We start from the raw sequence: 19,249 nt of genomic DNA on the forward strand, positions 1-19,249 counted from the left end.
GATGAGGCTTTTGCGGGGGACCTTGACAGTTCATTTATGTCTGCGTTGAAGAACAATGAGCAAAAGATTGATTTGTGTGTCTGGATCCTCCAGCTGATGTAGCCTTGGCTTTGCAGCTCTGGAATGTATGAAAGGTTATGCTGTGTCAATTCGATGGTGAAAATTGACCCTTTTTATTCATTACACTGCACACATCAAATCGCTAGCACTAGCATACAAAGTCCTGGATGATACAGCTCCTATCTACTTGAATCCTCTTGAAAAGGCTTACGTCACGGCCCGGCCACTCCGGTCATCAAAGGTTCATTGGCTAGCAGTGCCTACACCACGCTCAGGAAAATCCAGACTCTTTTAATGCGCCGTTCCACTAATGTGGAATGGCCTACCAAGCACTACTAGAACAAGAGCTTCCTTGTCAATTTTATTATATTTTATTTTTTTGTTTTATTTATTTTTTCCCGTGTCCTGTCTGGCTGTGAAGCAAACAGAATTGATGTCTGAATGCTGGTGACAAGCCTTACAGATTTACTCTCAGGTGGAGCATCAAAGCATCTGCTTTAATGTCATGCCTGATACTTAAAACTTTATTGTTATTGTTGTTGAATGCTTGTAATTCTGACCAGACACGGAGACAGAGGTGAAAGAGAAAGGAAGAGACAAAAGGGGTTCCACAAAAATAAACTATCAATGATGAACAAGAGTCTGCTTCTAGACCTGCAGAAAGAGAAAAACAAACAAAAAAGGGTCACACAACAATACAACAGGAGCAAGCTATCACTGCGTCAACTTGATGAAGAAATATAAAATCAACATTGTTTTACTGAACAATCACACGATAATAAATCACAGTGCATTTAGTGCCAACCACAGCCTTAAGACCTGTGTTGAACGTGCCCAAGTCCATACTTATGAGAGCACCATGTGAGCACCTGTGTGTGTACACACGCTTGTTTATGTAAGGTCTCTCTATAGGAGCGTCCAATAGCGAGTGTGAGGGGCCACAGATCTGTCCCCCAAAGATGTGCAGGAGATGGAAGGAGCTCCAAGCCCCAGAGATCCAGGAGCTGCCCCAGAGCACAGGGACCCCAGGGAGACTGTAACCCATCCCTTCATGACCACCATGCACCCATCCTCTGATGGCTACTTCCAGCAGGATAATGCACCATGTCATAAAGCTCCAATCATTTCAAATTGGTTTCTTGAACATGACAATGAGTTCACTGTACTACAACGGCCCCCACAGTCTCCAGATCTCAACCTGATGGAGCATCTTTGGGATGTGGTGGAACGGGAGCTTTGTGCCCTGCATGTGCGTCCAACGAAATCTCCATCAACTGAAAGATGCTATCCTACCTATGTTGACCAACATTTCTAAAGATGCTTTCAGCACCTTGTTGAATCAAAACCACGTAGAACTAAGGCAGTTCTGAAGGTGAAAGGGGGTCAAACACTGTATTAGTATAGTGTTTCTAATAACCCTTAGGTGAGTGTATATTCGGGTCAATATGGTATATTAACATATTGGACATTGGTATATATCAGATATCAGTAAAAAGCTGACATTGAACATCCCTAATGTTTATACATGCAATGGAAGCAGTTGGCTTTAAATAGCAATGAAAAAATATGTAATGTAAGTATGTAATAGCAGCGTTTTTCAGCCAATGAGAGAAGCTTTCATTTCTCTTTGTCTCTTTTGGATTTCTAAGAGTAATTCTAATGAAAATTGTAGAAATAAATGAACTTTATGCCTGTTTTCAGAATACGTGCTGTTTAAAAACTAATTCAATTCAAGTTTATTTATATAGCGCCTAATGACGACAAGAGTCATCTCAAGGCACTTCACAAAGTAAACTATGCTGCTCTTTGTTGTTGCCATTCCCCAAATGAGTCCGCATGATTTATGGTTCAGGAATATTTCAAGGGACACGATTTCTCAGTGGAAATCAGCACAGACAAAAGGTTTTCCTACAGATTAAACTAGAAAATGGACATTCTTGTTTTACACACCCAAAGAGAAAGGTGAAAATTTTCACAGATTCCTTTTGCTTGAGCTCTGAGCGTAAACTCAATGAAAGGCTGCAGTGTTAAAGAGAGGGTGTGAGGGAGGGGGACCGCTCCGGCCTTGACTGGGCCTACAGTCACCTGTGGTTGTCAGCAAAGGTTCCTGGTGAAGCTGAGGACTGACTGAGCCACTCTTGTCCCTGCTCCAGGCCTGGAAGGCTCACCTCATGGGCAGAGACGGCTGCAAACAAAACTCACGCAGGACCACCGTGACCCAGAGAACCCAGCCAGCACAAGGTAAAGCTTTCATTCACCTTTGGACTCGTAACTACCTCCCCAGAGCGTGGTGTGTTAGCAAAAGACAGAGCCGACGTGAAATTTAGTGTTGTAGCGTTTCTGCTACCGTCCTCTCCCTCAGCATGTGGAACAGACAAAACCGAATGTGGAGCGAAGTGTTTCCCATTCACCTTCTAGTTTACACAGGTTGATTTGTTTTGCACCAGAAGCCCAGATGTTTGTTTTTTTCTGTCTTCTGAAAAAGTTCCCGTTCCAGCATGTGATCGTAGCCCTTAAACTCTCCTGACATATAGTCATATCTTTTCATGGGAAGCTGACATCACAGAATGTTCCTGTTTGTAGTCACATCACAGATGATGCAGGCGGGTTTGTTTTTGGAGCATACATGACTCAAAGATCACAGGAGTGTTGGTTTTCCTCCTGAAGGGAAGTTTTTTTCTTCTTCTTCTTTTCTTCAAATGTTGGGGGGTTTCTGTGTGTCCAGGCAGGGCTGCGGGTGGAACAAAGATGAAGCAGGCCTGGTCCGTCGGAGCTGGACCCAGACCCAGAGTCAGACCTGTGGGCAGAGGCAGCCGGATCCCAGCTCTCACACCTTTGATCAAAAGAAACCCACCTGGGAAGCGCTGAAGCTGGTTCGTCACAGCCTCCAGCACTCGCAGGGACTGAAAAACCCCACTTGACCAAATCAGAGTAACATAAAGCTGGATCCAGGTCAGAGACACTGCTGGGTCTCTGAAAGTCTTTTTATTCAAGAGTAAGAAAAGACAAACTTGACCCGTTACGTCACGCCTGTGGGATCGGTAAACATAAGACTTCTGCCATCTGAGGCCTCTGGGAAGGCGTTTAGAGCTCAGAGCCGGAACGTGTTTCTGCTCGGTGACTAAAGACAACATAACAGCTGGTTTTTAGTCCCTGGTATTAAATAAAAATTCAAACATCCTCGATGCTGCTCTTCCCTTGACCCGACTAAGGATGACTTTTGTGTTTCGTAACAAAACAAAGCCTCTCTGGTTTGCCATCTCCATGCTGAGACAACGCTGACATCATCAAGGAGATTTGTTTATCACAGGATATTTAGTAACTTTCTGAGCACAAAGGAATACTTCTACTTTTATTTTTTGAGTTTAATTTAGAAAAATAACACATTTAGAGTATTCTCACTTCTTTAAATCTTCCAAATGTTGTGGTATCAATGAACGTCCAACTGGTCTCCACATCTTACCAGAAAAACAATGAATGTACCTTTAAAAACCCCTTTTTACACTGTAAGAAATGATATGTTGAATTTACTTAACCAAATAAAGTAAACTGGTTCCAATAAACGTAGCTGCTTCAATGTAAAGAAGAAAGTACTTTTACTTTTAACAACATTTAACAACGAATGTTAATCTTTACATTTAAACAAGGTTTTGTGGACCCAGTTCACATTACTGTAAGTAAATTTAACGTTCCATTTCTTACAGTGTAGAGCTGAGAGGAAACCCGAGGTTGAGGCTCGGGTAAGAGCAGAAATCTTTCCTCCATGGCAACCGTGAAGACAAATCTTCAGTCCAAAAGCCGTTACCAGCCTGGTGACGCTTTTCTGGTCACCATCTGCTCACATGTTTTCATTTTACTGCTTCTAAGCTGTATGGAGCAGCGCCTTGCCAAAGGGACGATGTTAATAAGCAGAAACAATATGTATGTACCCGATTATTGCTTACTGACAATCTTGAATGGAACTGAGAGCAACAAACCATTTTTTTGGCTTTTTAAACAAAAAGGAAATTGTAGAAGACGTGTTGAGTCTAAACTGAACCCAACAAATATGAAGCACTTTAGAGACAGAAGATGAACAATCACCTCATATATCTGTTTAAAAAAGAAACAGAATAAATGTTTTAATGCCTGAAAAGATGTCAGGTTTTTCTTTGTCTTAATAATTGTGTAAATGTTGCATATTGTGTTGTTTTTCCTCCAGTTTCACAGATGACTACACTGTAAGAAATGAAATGTTGAATTTACTTATTCATTTCAACTGGTTCCACTGAACCACGTTGCGTAAATGTAAAGAGTGTTTGTATTAAACATAATGTATATTACTATTTACATTTAAGGCACTATAGTGGAAACAGTTGAAACAAATTGGTTAAAAATTGGTAAATTCAACATTTCAGGTCTTGGTGTTTCAAAAGCCTGTTGATTTAACACTTATGTGGATTTTAACATTTCCATCCTTTGTGTTAAGATAGTAGTAGCGGCACAGTTGTGTGTTTAATGGTGCTTTATGTGCACTCTAGTCAGTATTTTCTTTATATTGCTATAGTTTTTCTTGCAAATGTAATAAAGATGTGTTAAAAAGGACTTTGAGGTTCTTCATTTCAACATCACATGGGCAAAAACCAACGTGGCCTAATAATTAGATTTATTTTTCCTGCCAAAGATGAAAATGTTAAGATTTTTGGGCAATAATTTAATGAACTGTTATCAAAGATTTGTAAAACGGACATAAAAGGGGTCTTGTACCTTTGCCTTATGGGAGATTTGATGGATTGGTTGATTGTTTCTGTCATAAGATGATCGCTATGCAGACAAACGATGGCGTTTGCGGGGATGTAGCGTGATTAGAGAACCCAGACGCAGAAGAGCGAGCGTTGGGAGCTGCTGTCACGCTGTTAATCTAGGAACGCCAGTGCAAGCCCGGCTGGAGGGGGGGGGGGGGGGTGCGATGGTGTTCCAGAAAGTAAGAGAAGAGCTTACTTTTATGTGGATGGAGTAGGGTGGCTTGATAGTAGAGCATAAACGCTCGGAACTGGAACATGGATTGAAGAATCGTTGACTGTTTCCTCCTCTTCTGGCTTTTGAGGGTGACGGTGATGATGTCCAATTGCATGGAGTGAGGGATGATGGGAGATGGAGTTCTAGTCTGTGGATCTGCAGGCGGCGAGGACGTGACAGTTTCATAGTTTTGGTATTGAAAATGAATTTTATTCTAATATCGGCTAAAAAAAGGGGTCCCTCTTCAGTAATGTTTGACGTATTTAGTCACAATCTAGAATGATTCCCACAAGTCGACTTTTTAGAACAAGTCTGACGGTTTGTGATCCAAAAGCTGGTCAATAAAGCGCCATCACTTGGGATTAGACTCAACATTTAAAGAAGAGATTTGAAATTAATGAAACAAAACATTTTTATTTGCATCAACAAATGCAGTTGAGGGCCGCAGAGAAGCACTTAGAGGGCAGCAAGTGGCCCCTCGGCCACACTGAACAGATGTTAAATGGATATTTCAGCATTAAAATAACATTTAAGCTTAAATTTCTCAGCAATGCTGCACAAAACCCACATTTCAATTAAAATTAAACAACTTTGTTAATGAGGCTTAAATTACATGAATCAGCAGCGTCAGTTTCTCTGGTTTTAGGCCTGATTCTGTTATTCATAACATAAAATAAGCTATCAATTTAAGTCAGGTATACCCAAATAAGTTTAATCTCAGAAAACAAAATCCAAACAAGAAGAATAATCACTTTGTCATCCCCAAATGGTTTATTTGATCCTGAAAGTAGAAAACACCTGAATTTTTTAAGTCTTTGTGCATTTACACAAGTGAACTTATAGGATTGGGCTGCACAGTGGTGCAGTGGTTAGAGCTGTTGCCTTGCAGCAAGAAGGTCCTGGGTTCGCATCCCAGCCTGGGATCTTTCTGCATGGAGTTTGCATGTTCTCCCTGTGCATGGTGGGTTCTGGCTTCCTCCCACTGTCCAAAAACATGACTGTTGATTGGTCTGTCTAAATTGTCCTTAGGTCTGTGTGTGTGTGTGTGTGATTGTTTGTCCTGTGTGTCTCTGTGTGGCCCTGCGATGGACTGGCTCTCTGTCCAGGGTGTACCCCGCCTGATTGCCCATTGACCGCTGGAGATACCCCCCCCCCGTGGACAAAGTGGGTTCAGAAAATCGATGGATGGAACTTATAGGATCATGTTTTTAGATTAAGACCATTTTAAATGTCATGAAGAACTAAACAAATAGAAATCTTCCATGTTTGATTTAAGAGCTTTAGTGGTTTCACAAGAGGTCAACACGCTCCAAGTGTTTCCAACACTTTTATCTGTCAGACAAAAATGCAGCGTCCGGTTTATCAGTGGAGATCAGGGCTGCTAAAAACCACCGATAAGACTCAGATTGGATGAAATGTCTGACATTTAAAAAAAAGTTCAAAGTGCGCAATCTGACAGTCCAAATGGGCAAACGTGCGCGCTCAGATGGAGAATCTTTGCGCGCAAACCAGATTCTCGTCGTTTACAAAGCTCCACATCCTGAGCAGCTCCTGCGCGTTCAGTTTGTGCACCACGATGAGGTTCCTGTAAAAGCAGGGCTCGCTGTTCATGCGGCTCACCTTGTGTCTGGTGATGCCGAAGGTCCTGAACCCCGCGTGCATCTCCGGGGCCACGCTCAGCTTCTTCAGGCACATCCCCAGAAACACGTCGTCAATCGGGTACAGCTCCACGTCCTCCGAGGCCACGAACAGCCTACTGGCCAGCTGGGAGGACATCACGAACCCCCCTCCTCCCACGTAGGGCGGGTAGGGCTGGTCGTACAGCTCTTTGGGGATGTAGTATTTGCTCTGCCGGTTCCGGATGGGGATCGCTTTGGAGATGGTGTCCCCCACAAACAAGTCGGCCTCTCTGCGCTCCTCCACTTTGTAGTTGACGAGCTCCAGCAGGTTGTGGGGGTTCACAAACACGTCATCGTCTCCCTTAAATATGAACTGCACGTGGGGGCAGTAGATGTTGAACCATTTGAGAAAGTTAACCTCTTTCAGGGTCAGGTTAAAGAACGTATCCATAAAGTCCCACTGCAATATGTCCTTGTAGATCACGTCCTCATATTCGATCAGCTTCTGGAGGTTTTTGGTGTCTGACGTCGGAGCTCCAAGAAGAAATAAGGTTTTGATTTTCCTTCCACCCACCGTCAGCTCTTTACCCCAGGTTTTACGCACAGCCTCCCGCCGGTCGTGCTGCTCGATGACGGACTTGATGACCATGAGAAGGTGCACGTCTCCATCCGCGCACTTCTCCGGGTGGTTGATGAGCATGGGGAAGTACCTGCAATGTCTGTGTAGAACAAACTGGTGAAATCTCGGGTCCAGACGCCGGAACCACTCCTGGGTCTTCACCGACGCGTCCTCGCTACAGTTGAGAACTTGTGCGTCCCAGTACGCAGCGCTCCCTTTGGTCACCACCGGATGGGGGACCCGATCGCTGCTCGGCTCCGTGGCATCTGCGCTCCAAAAACTATTTTTCACGGGGCTCTTTTTCAATGGGAAGCAGTCCGAGCCGCACCAGCTCGCGTCCCTCGTGTGTTTCAGTCCCGTTGCGTATTTCTCTGACAACTTCAGCTTCTGAATCATCAGAAAAGATCCAAACACCAGAGACAGACTCAACAGGGACTTCAGCAAACCGCCCCGCTTCCTCCGAAAAAAGTGATCCATGACTGTCACCGCGGCTCCCAAGGACCCTCAGACGTTGGACGCGTCGCCTTCATGGTGTTTCACAGCTGCTCGCCCGAGCGGAAGCTGCCTGCGACTGCGGAGTTCTCTCTCCGGGGGCCACTTCAGCCCATGACTGCGCGCACTGGGAGAACCAGACGCATGGCTCCCAGCCTTTCGCTCTCTTTATTCTCAGTGCAGACTGCAGACCTGCTGCCTCACCCTCCTCACCCTCCTCACCTCCCCAAATATCCCCTCCTCCATCCGATGACTCGCAATGGTCCAAAACCAGCTGGTTTCTCGTACCCAGCTGGGGAATTTTGTCTTCTTAACACCCAATATGCATGCGTAATGGGGACATTTATTATCAACATTAGACACTGCACATTTCCCTTGATCAATATGACTTGGACTTTGAGACTAAAAGCTGTTAGGAAAATATTAATGGATTATGATAAAGTTCATTTCCACTTGAAATGTCCAATAATACAGAAAATCTTTTTTTTTCACTTGGAGCATTATTAATAAACCCTTTTAATCAAAACAGCGTTTAGATTTTTAGTGGAGTTGTTTGAAAGCACGTTTTTATTTGAGCTGAAGAATCAGAATATGTCCTATAACTGATAGTTTTAATAATCAACTGGCCAGGATCTCTTCTGATAACATTTAAACTCGTTCCAGCATGGAGCTGTATAAATCAGATGACCCTTGACCCTAATGCCAGATTAGAATCTAGACCTTTCAAGTGTCTACAGCGTCTTTAGGCACAGGTATTTTAAAGGAATTACATAAAAAGTGAATAAAATGTGTTATTAGATGTCAAATAGTACATTAAGACTCAGCATTTTAGAAGCAATCTTTCACAAAATAGCAGAATTCCAGCTACGTGGGTTTATTTGTAAAATATTTATTTTTATTTAGATGCACGTTTCTTATCGTTGTCTTAGAATAATGTTTTGTATTTTTCTGGCTGATGAGAGTTAAGTCTCGAATTTTTAAATTAAATGTGATTTTATTTTTACCCAGTCAAACATTGATAGTGTGGGAAACGGTTTCTTTGCAGGATGCAAACACGAGTGTATTTTGTATTACCAAAATGTTTTATGTTAAGCATTAGAAGTATTCTTAGTAACGGTATGAACAGAAACGTTTGTATAAAATGAGCCACGAACTCCATATCCTTAAACGGGACTTGGGGCCCTCTTGTGGACATGTCTGACAATTGCATCTCGTTTGCGTGTTCCACTTCCTGTCTGCGACCTCGTGACCCATTAACTTTTATTCCTTTTTCAACAGGGAAGGTGGCGTCAACAGCGATCGTGTTGCTGGATTCATTTACAAAAGGTAATCGTAATCTTCCCGTTTTCATAAAATAAAAACATGCATGTGGGAAGCTGTTCGTGGCAGCTTAATTCTAAAGCGGAAGTTTCCTTTCAAAATAAATTCAAAACTACTTTATACCAAACATTATTTTAAAACATATATTAGAGTAGCTGTTAAATGTGATTACGCTAAGACGGCTTCACACGTGACTATTTGTTACTCCACTTACACAACTTTTTTCAATGACTAAAAAAAACTCAATTCACAAAGGCACTTACTCTTTTTACGTAGCGGGTAACTGAGCCGCAACCGCAGAATCAGGCCGACTGCAGATTCAGGCTTGTACTGTTTTTTGAGACGGCGACCTCTACAGGACCAATGTGTAACTGCAACTGCAGATTCAAAACTAACTGCAGATTCAAGGCAGCAGACTTGGACACCGCAGATTCACGCCTGCTGCAGATTCAAACTTCTGCTGTTAGATATAAAAACATTTTAATTTTCGGTGAAGTTTATTAAAAATTGTTTATTTGTTGTTAAAGCTTCAGTGAAGTAGTTCTCAGAATACAAATTTGAAAACTCCTGAGTAGCTTTTAATAATAAAAGCTTTAGGTAAAGCAATTCAAGTCAATAAGACCTAATTTAGAATTTTTATTTATTTAAGATGTTAAAGTATAAGTGTTTATATGATTTCTTGCTAATGTGAAAATTCAATTTTTGCTCATTGATTTTGTCCATGATGTATGTCTAGAGATGTTTATTTGGATTTTGGAAATGGAAAGATGTTGAGGGATAGAGCAATGAAAAGCCTTGAGCTTCTCCCTATTCCCCTTTAAGGACCAAAGAGAAATCTAAATCCTCTAAATAAGAACTTTTTATTTTGTATTTGAATTAAATTTGTTTGAATAGTCTGAAGTGAATAAATAAATAAATTGTATATTTATTTAATTGAAGTTGTTTGTAGAAAAAAAACCCTTTTTCCAATTTTCCTGGTTCTGGACATTCTTAGATCAATCACCTCGTAACACCCTGATGGACCAAAACACGTATTTAATTCAATTCAATTCAAAAATACTTTATTAATCCCAGAGGGAAATTGATTGCTGTAGTAGCTCAGAATAATAATAATAATAATAATCAAGTCATTCGAAGAGTTATTGTATATTACAATGGCTGTTGACAGGAAGGATCTCCAGTAGCAGTCAGTGTTGCAGAGAAACTGAAGAAGCCTCTGCTGAAGACACTCTTCTGTTGTCGGACAGTCTTGTGAAGAGAATGCTCAGGGTTGTCCATCATTTTCTTGATTCTCTGGAGAATCCTTCTTTGCATTATCTCCTCCAGTGGTTCCACAGTCGTCCCCAGAACAGAACCAGCCTTTGTTATTAGGCTGTTGAGCCTTTTCAGGTCCCTGCTTCTGATGCTGCTACCCCAACAGACGATGGCTGAAGAGATTACACTCTCAACAACAGACTTGTAGAAGATCTGCAGCATCTTGCTACAGACATTGAAGGACCTAAGCGTCCTCAAGAAGTGCAGTCTGCTGTGTCCCTTCTTGTAAACGGCTTCGCTGTTCTTTCTCCAGTCCAGTCTGTTGTCCAGGTGAACTCCAAGGTATTTGTATTCCTCAACCACCTCCACTTCTTCTCCCATGATGGAAACAGTGTTTGACTCCACCCTGTTTCTTCTGAAGTCTAAAATCATCTCCTTTGTTTTGTTCACGTTCAAGGTCAGATGATTGTTTCCACACCATGTCACAAAGTGCTCCACCAGCTCTCTGTACTCAGCTTCCTGTCCATCTCTGATACCCCCGACGACTACAGAGTCATCTGAGTATTTCTGTAGATGACAGGTCTCTGATTTGTACTGGAAGTCTGAGGTGTACAGGGTGAAAAGGAATGGTGAGAGTACAGTCCCCTGTGGTGCTCCAATGTTACTGATCGCCTGGTTTGATGTGCAGTTCTTCAGCCTCACAAACTGTGGTCTGTTTGTCAGGTAGTCTTTAATCCAGGCGATAGCTGAGGCCCCCACCTGTGTCTTCTGGAGTTTCTGGCAAAGTACATCAGGCTGGATTGTGTTAAATGCACTGGAGAAATCAAAAAACATGGCCCTCACAGTGCTGCCTGCTTTGTCCAGATGACAGTGGATTGGTTGAAGCAGCTGGATGATGGCATCTTCAACTCCAACTCCATGGCGATAAGCAAACTGCAGCGGGTCCTGATATGTTCTAGTTTGCTGATTCAGGTGGACCAGCAGGAGTCTCTCCAGGACCTTCATGATGTGGGATGTCAGGGCAACCGGTCTGTAGTCGTCATTGACTGATGGGCGAGTTTTCTTTGGAACTGGAACAAGGCAGGATATCTTCCACAGGACTGGAACCTTCTCCTGGGCCAGGCTTAGGTTGAAGAGGTGCTGCAGAATCCCACAGAGCTGCTCTGCACAGGCCTTCAGTACTCTGGGGCTGACATTATCTGGACCTGCAGCCTTGTTCCTGTTCAGTCTCTCCAGCTGCCTCTTCACCTGACTTCTAGAGACAGATAAGTGAGAGGGGGAGGTAAATGGGGCAGCAGCATCTCCTGACTTGGTTGAAGAGAGATTTATAGAACCAGAAGAGTCCATGACTGTGTTAGAGGACAAAAGAGCTGGTGTATGACAGGAAAATGTTGGATCAGAGGAGGATGGGATGTCTGATTGGCTGGGGACAGGCGAGGAGGATGCTGGGTTTGTTCCTGAACTGAACCTATTGAAGAACTTGTTCAGTTCATTGGCTGTGTCCAGGCTGCCATCTGTGCAATCCTTCCTCTGCTTGAAGCCTGTGATCTTCTTCATCCCTGACCAGACATCTGATATTGTTCCTCTGTAGTTTGTTCTCCAGCTTCTTCCTGTATGCCTCCTTGCTGTCTCTGATTTTGATCTTCTGTTGCTTTCTCTGTCAACGTTTTGCTCCCGCTCTGCACCCACGCTTCTTGCATTTTAACTCATTTGGGATTTGTGGCTTCAGTTGAGGTATTATTTCAGCCTTCCCAATGTTAATCAGCTGCTCCCGATTGTAAACCAGCGTGTTGCCATGGCTACGCATCATAACAAATGCTCAAAAAGTGAAAAAATAGCAGTAAAACTCCTCCAAGCTTCACAGCACCAGAAACAGAAAAGTGAAATGTCCAAAAAATACCGTTTTTCTTGAGAAACTAGAAGAAAAAATGTCCAAGAAAAGGCAAAACTTACATATAGTCAACAGATATGGCTCATCAATTCAATGCAGAATACTGTGGAACTTTGCAACGATGAATTGAATACATTTTATTAAAGTAAAACTTTATTTAAAACCCAGCTGCATTATTATTGGTCCTTTGGATGCTCCATTATGTTTTTGGTTTTTGTCCTTCTTAATATTTGTGAAATTTTGGCAATTGAAAAACTTGCACTACACAGATAAATTCTGCTAAAACATTTAATGTGAAATAACTGATCTGTGGTGTCTTTTCCTCATTTTTGTTGTGGAAATAGGAAACAAAAGATTATGAGACACTGGAATAGTGTTTAATGTTTTATTGAGGTAGGCCATGGTATGTGTGAGGTGGAGGTGGGGTCTGCAGAGAAAAGAAAGATGTTAAGCACAAAGCTGAAATCAAACACTTTACTTTAAATTGTACACTCATCAAAATATGTGCAACCATTCATACTTTTATGAAAATGTTGGCCTATAAAGTTTTTCATGAATGCACAATTAATGTAATAACGGTTATTTTAACTAGTAAAACTATGGACAGCATAATATAAATAAATGTGCAGTTCAGACCATTTCTTTACTGTAAGCATAATTAGCTCCTAGCTTAGCCTACACGAGGTGATTAAACAGGGTCAACTCCTTTTCAACTTACCACAAGAAAATGTTCTTTTCCTCGTCAAATGTAACTCGAGGATTAAAATTGGTTTAGAAATGTAGTTGGTAAATATATGCTAGTTTCATTAAACAACGAATTAAACAAATACCGTTCTCCACGTTCTATCCGGAAGTCTGGAACAGTGCTGCACTGGGTAACTGCATGTTGGAGTAGCTCTGTTGACTAAATCTTAGAGGATTTTTACTGCAATTTTTTCACTTTTTGAGCATTTGTTATGATGTGTAACCATGGTAACAAGCTGGTTTACAATCGGAAGCAGCTGATTAACATTGAAAAGGTTGAAATAATACCTCAACTGAAGCCACAAATCCCAAATGAGCTAAAACGCAAGAAGCATGGGTGCAGAGCGGGAGCAAAACGTTGACAGAGAAAGCGGAAATTCAAACCATCTCTTCCATCGATCATAATGGGCAATGATAAATCAGCTGCTGGTCAGCATCAGAAGCAGAGACCTGAATAGGCTCAACAGCCTAATAACAAAGACTGGTTCTGTTCTGGGGACGACTGTGGAACCACTGGAGGAGATGATGCAGAGAAGGATTCTCCAGAGAATCAAGAAATTTATGGACAACCCTGAGCATTCTCTTCACAAGACTTTCCGACAACGGAAGAGTGTCTTCAGTCAGAGGCTTCTTCAGTTTCGCTGCAACACTGACCGCTACTGGAGATCCTTCCTGCCAACAGCCATTGTAATATACAGTAACTCTTTGATGACTTGATTATTATTATTATTCTTAGCTACTACAGCGATCAATTTCCCTCTGGGATTAATAAAGTATTTTTGAGTTGAATTGAACTGAATATACTTACTCTCCGATCGTGCTCCATCACTAGAATGCTAGCAAACAGTGGGCGGCGCTGTCTCAAAAACAGTACAAGCTTGAATCTGCAGTCGGCCTGAATCTGCAGCGATACCCTTCTCAGCCACGCTGACCCATGGGCGCTTACCATCATGACGTAGCGTCGTCAGGTAAAGTGACAGCACAGGGACGCCGTGACCGCCGAGTGAACTTCGCAGGAGGAAATACACCCAAGAAGAGGTGGCGGTTCAGCCAGACAAGCAGCGACGAGGCGGCGTCGTTCTCAACACCACAGGTCGTAAATGAGCTCCATTCTTAAGTAGCCAAAGTCTGCTGGTTCCTAACAAAAGCTAGCAAAACACTCGCTTAAACCGGAGGCTAAAACGATGCGCGTGACGGTTGTTGTGTCGCGAGACGATAGAGCAGAAGCTAGCTAAGTGATTAAACTGCTATTTTATGGCGACTTGTAGGTAAGAGGTAGTGTTTGTACCGATTAGGACTTTACAAAAACACATGAAAACGCTTTCCGTTTGGTTCCTTTCTGGCGAAGCTCGGTTTATTTATTTATTTATTTTGGGCGAAGGCTAAGCTAGCCACATGACTGAGCAAATTAGCCAATAATGAAGTCGGTGTTAGGTGTTCACTAAAACTTGAGTCGTTGTTGGTTTGTTATGTGAGCCTAAAGTGGCGAAAACTGGAGTGGAGTTTGGCTCCGATGACGTTAGGAGAGGAGGAGTTGGAGTATCAAGTAACTCAAGAGGAATCCAGAGTGCTAATGTGGATTAAAGAAGAAAACGCGCAGCTTCTGTCCTGGGCTGGAATTTTAGAGCCAATTTTAATCTGTTTTCATAACCTGCATACCCCTTAAGTTCAGCATTTTCAGTGTTTATTATCAGAATTTTTTTTAATTTGTAAGATTGATCATTCTCAAAATTAAAGCAGAAAAAACTCAAAGGAAATAAAAAGACTAATTTAAGCTACATTCAATTCAATTCAAAAATACTTTATTAATCCCAGAGGGAAAATTGATTGCTGTAGTAGTTCAGAATAGTAATAATAATCATCAAGTCATCAAAGAGTTTTAGTAAATTACAATGGCTGTTGGCAGGAAGGATCTCCAGAAGCGGTCAGTGTTGCAGCGAAACTGAAGCGCAGTTGCGGAAAAAAAGGTTTATACTATATAAAACACTATATGTTTCCTTTATGAAGTAAAATAAGAAGAAAGCTCCACCAGTATTTTTCACACTTGTTTCAGATTGAAAGTCTAATAAAAACTAGAACGTCACCAGTAAGCTGTGCTGCTCTGCGCAGCTGCATGTTGGATTAGTTTTGCTGACTATGTAAGTTTTGCCTTTTCTTGGGCATTTTTTCTTCTAGTTTCTCAAGAAAAACTGTATTTTTTGGACACGTTACCTTTCTGTTTCTGGTGCTGTGAAGCTTGGAGGATATTTTACTGCTATTTTTGAGCTTTTTTTCACTTTTTGAGCGTTTGTTATGATGCGTAACCATGGCAACAAGCTGGTTTACAATCGGGAGCAGCTGATTAACATTGGGAAGGCTGAAATAATACCTCAACTAAAGCCACAAATCCCAAATGAGCTAAAACGTAAGAAGCGTGGGTGCAGAGCGGGAGCAAAATGGAGACAGAGAAAGAGGAAATTCAAATCATCTCTTCCATCGATTATAATGGGCAATGTGAGATCACTGGCCAACAAGATGGAGGAACTCCAAGCCCTTTCAAGGACTCAGCCACAGTTTTGGCAGTTTCGGAACCGCTGGAGAAGATAATGTAAAGAAGGATTCTCCAGAGAATCAAGAAAATTATGGACAACTCTGAGCATTCTCTTCACAAGACTGTCCGACAACGGAAGAGTGTCTTCAGTCAGAGGTTTCTTCAGTTTTGCTGCAACACTGACCGCTACTGGAGATCCTTCCTGCCAACAGCCGTTGTAATATACAATAACTCTTTGATGACTTGATTATTATTATTATTCTGAGCTACTACAGCAATCAGTTTCCCTCTGGGGCAGCAGTAGCTCAACAGGTTGAGTGGGTTGTCCAGTAATTGGAAGGTTGCAGGTTCGATCCCGGCTCCGGACAGAGAATTCTGCTGTTGTGTCCTTGGGCAAGACACTTCACCCACCTTGCCTGCTGGTGGTGGTCGGAGGGTCCGGTGGCGCCTGTGCTCGGCAGCCTCGCCTCTGTCAGTGCGCCCCAGTGCAGCTGTGGCTACATCTTAGCTAATCACCATCAGTGTGTGAATGGATGAATGATACACTGTAGTGTAAAGCTCTCTGGAGTCCTTACTCTGAGAGGCGCTATACAAGTGTGGATCATTTATCAAAGTATTTTTGATTTGAATTGTATATTTTATAATTTGGATGGATTAGAACAGGTAAATATGACGTGAATCTTACTGGAGATTAGAAATGTGACAAAATCCTTCAAAGAGAGCAATACAATGGCAGATTGCTCTGGTATTTACAAAACATCTGGTTTTTCTACCAGCTGGAAGGGCTTCAATTAAGTTTAATTTTGTTTATATTGGATGTTTTTGACCTGAGATTCAGCTGATACCCGTAAGATCAGCTGCTAGTTAATTTGTTTTGATCCCAGGAGGATAAGATAGATCTAAAACATGTAAACACATTCTAAGATGAATATTTAAAGAGCAAGTCACCCCCAAATAAACTTTTTTTGCTGATAAACTAAATAAACGAGTGTCTAATCGTGCTGCAGACACGTGTCGTCAATAATTTGGCACTTCAGTGCATCTTAGTTAAAATCTAAATATTCTGCCTGAAACTGGCAGTGTTGTGCCATTGTCAGGCAAAAACTCTGCACTGTATTTTAATTTAAATCTGCCACCGCTATTGGCTAAGAGGTATGCTATGATGTAAACTGGTACATTATGATGTCACAATGCTGTTGTGAGCCTGTGTGTGTATTTGTTAGCAGCTCCGTTTTCTCTGTCTGCCAGGCAACAGCATGTGTTGCATTTTTCAAACATGAAGTGGGAGTGGAGTTAGACTCTGGTAGGGGTTGACTTGCTCTTTAAGAATAGAATCAAGTCTCACCCTCATTTATCAGTTTTATTTGGTAAAGACAGTGGCAGCTCAGCTGACTGAAACTAGCTGTGTTCACAGAGTGGATAGTGTAATAAAGGGCTGCTACATGGTTTGTTTCTTTCTCAGATGCCGGGGCAACTTGATAACTTGAAGTCCAGAAAGCGGAAGAGCAGCTCTGAAGCCAGAAAGGTTTGTGTTGCGTGTGCAGAAAAAAAACACCAGACTCTGATCAGTTTTTAAACTAATCTCTGTTTTCTAACTCAACTCCTACTCAGAGAAAAAGATGTCTAAAAAGCCAGAAGACGCGCTCAAAGACGGATGGCATTTCAGCAGCCCGGTCCAACGAAACAGCCGATCCTCTGGAGAGATTGTCTCGCATCACCTGTGAATGCCACGAGCTGGCTGGCGGGAGGAGGTGTTCGGCCTCACCGGAGCTGGAAGGACGGGAGGGTAAAGAGAACGAGCTGAGGACAGAGGAGGATTTCAACGGCTGCAGAGCAAACAGCGCCTGTATCAAAACGGAAACAGAGAATATGGACTATGAAGAAAATTATAAGAACTTATTCCCAGATGATGACAGTAACCAGATCCTTCCTGTTGAGCAGTTCTTTGGAAATCTGGATATTGTACAGGTGAGGTGCTTCCTCCCTTTTTTTTCCAAGTCTCTTAGTCTCTGAAAGTTGCCCGATGTTTTACTGATTTTGGCCCGGTCTGAACTTCTGCGTTTGACGTTTTCTGGCAGCGTTGCTCGTAAAAAGTAGACATGAAGCCTACATTATGTGGTGAATACGCGTTTGGTGGAAAGCACCGACCTGGGTGCATCCCAGCATTGCGTCGCGTAGCTTAGCAGAGATTTTGCTTCCAGCCTGTTTTCTATGCCCTACTCTTCCAGAACACGTCAAACTCAGCAGTTCAGTTTGGGCCAGACAGGAAGTCAAAAACAGGAGCGTTGTAACCTCTTGCAATTGTTGGATCCATCCTGCAACAATTGTTGTTGGATACCTGCTGCTGTCTTTCTCCGGCTTGTTGTTGCGCGAACCGCTGAAATCACGCGTGATCTTGCGACTCCAGTGGTTTTGTAGCATTGCAGGACCAGATGAGTGGAACTCCTTTGCGCCTGAAACTGCTCGGCTTGCGTGAGAAATGCAAAAGCTTTAGTGACTTACGACAGACATGACTTTCATACCCACAAACTCACTCACGTATGAAAGGTGAGGTAACAGACTTGTGTAACCTTCGCTGCCTGCTGCTGTTGTGCATTCTGACACAACTTTACAGGCTCTTGGAGACAGATGAATTCTAGCTTTCACAATGACGACTGACTTAAGATAAACCAATGTCCCTCTCGTCCTTCAGGATGTTCCTCAAAGGTCACCAGCTACTTGTTCCAGCACTAAAAAGAAGAGCAGAAGACGGCATTACTACGCACGGGAGGACAGCGATGAAGAGGAGGTGCGCCCCAGCTGCGCACCGCAGGACGGAGACGTGAGCGATTTCTGAAAGAGTCGGAGGCAAGAATCTCCCAGCACTTAAAAAACAAAAAAATCAAGTAGAGGAACTACCTTCCAGACACTGCATTCCTTTTGTTTGGATGCAAATTTTTATTGTTGGAAATGTACAAATATTTCCTCCCTACATTTTATTTATCCAGATCCCTCAAAATGTTTATATTTTCTAACGTGCAGTAAAAGAAAATGTCTACCTGCGACTCTAATGAAGTAGCAAACTCAAAGTTTTAGGAGTGGGACCAAATATTGATAAGAATTTTGTTAGAGATGCATCAAAGCATCAGGTGGGAATCAGGATTGGCTCATATTCAGCGTCATTCTGACAAAAAGTAGAGATAAATATAGCAATTTGATATTTTTTAGGCCTGTGAACTGCAAAGCAATAATGTGTCTTTCACGTTCGGTTTTGCACATTTAGAATCATAGTTTTCAATTTAATCAAAGGAAAAATATAAATTTTTGTTAATTATGGTTAAAAAAGAATCAAATTATAGTTAAAGATGAATCAGAATCAGCTAAGAATAATGGCAGAAATTGGTATTGGCCTTGTGAAGCAGAGATTTTCAGCTTTCTTCGTGCAATACCAGAACGGATTCATCCCGCTTTGTTTTGTTGCTTCACGGCATGTTGGGAGATAAACGTGACGATAAAAAAAAAACACTTCTGGTTTTTGGATTTGTGCTAGTTTGACAAATGATGTGTCTGAGAAACAAAGGTTCTGATTTTATTTCTAAATTGAGTTCAGGCATTTTGTATTCAGTTGCATGCGTTGATTGCTGTGTCGTATTTCAGGCCACAGATCTCTAATCCTCATTCTTAAAGTTCAGTTTAAGATCCTAAGAAACTAAAATGGTCAAAATGGGTCATTTGTTCCAAAT

The 19,249-nt window shown here is 42.1% G+C and overlaps 3 protein-coding genes across 5 annotated transcripts in view; 2 read left to right on the plus strand and 1 right to left on the minus strand.

The window, feature by feature from the left end:
- The window catches only part of cep104 (centrosomal protein 104), a 42,097-nt gene extending 38,971 nt beyond the window's left edge, over positions 1-3,126 (plus strand). For all 3 annotated transcript variants that reach the window (XM_015967473.3, XM_015967475.3, XM_015967474.3), the window contains exons 21-22: positions 2,214-2,301; positions 2,786-3,126. In XM_015967473.3, the coding sequence (XP_015822959.3) occupies positions 2,214-2,301; positions 2,786-2,928 (231 nt within the window). In that variant the 3' untranslated portion in view covers positions 2,929-3,126. The remainder of the gene's footprint in view (positions 1-2,213; positions 2,302-2,785) is intronic.
- Positions 3,127-6,392: 3,266 nt separating this feature from the next.
- On the minus strand, positions 6,393-7,911 carry b3gnt7l (UDP-GlcNAc:betaGal beta-1,3-N-acetylglucosaminyltransferase 7, like). The gene has a single exon (XM_015967469.3). The coding sequence runs from the start codon at positions 7,771-7,773 to the stop codon at positions 6,541-6,543; it is 1,233 nt and encodes a 410-aa protein (XP_015822955.1). The 5' UTR covers positions 7,774-7,911; the 3' UTR covers positions 6,393-6,540.
- A 5,994-nt stretch (positions 7,912-13,905) lies between these two features.
- Positions 13,906-19,018, plus strand: c15h1orf174 (chromosome 15 C1orf174 homolog). Its single transcript, XM_015967471.3, has 4 exons — positions 13,906-14,090; positions 16,990-17,052; positions 17,139-17,495; positions 18,220-19,018. Exons 1-4 carry the CDS (start codon positions 13,932-13,934, stop codon positions 18,361-18,363), a joined length of 723 nt encoding a protein of 240 aa, XP_015822957.3. The 5' UTR covers positions 13,906-13,931; the 3' UTR covers positions 18,364-19,018.
- The last annotated feature ends 231 nt before the right edge of the window (positions 19,019-19,249 follow it).

The sequence above is a fragment of the Nothobranchius furzeri genome, chromosome 15, assembly GCF_043380555.1.
Source record: "Nothobranchius furzeri strain GRZ-AD chromosome 15, NfurGRZ-RIMD1, whole genome shotgun sequence".
In the NCBI taxonomy this organism is placed as follows: Eukaryota; Metazoa; Chordata; class Actinopteri; order Cyprinodontiformes; family Nothobranchiidae; genus Nothobranchius; species Nothobranchius furzeri.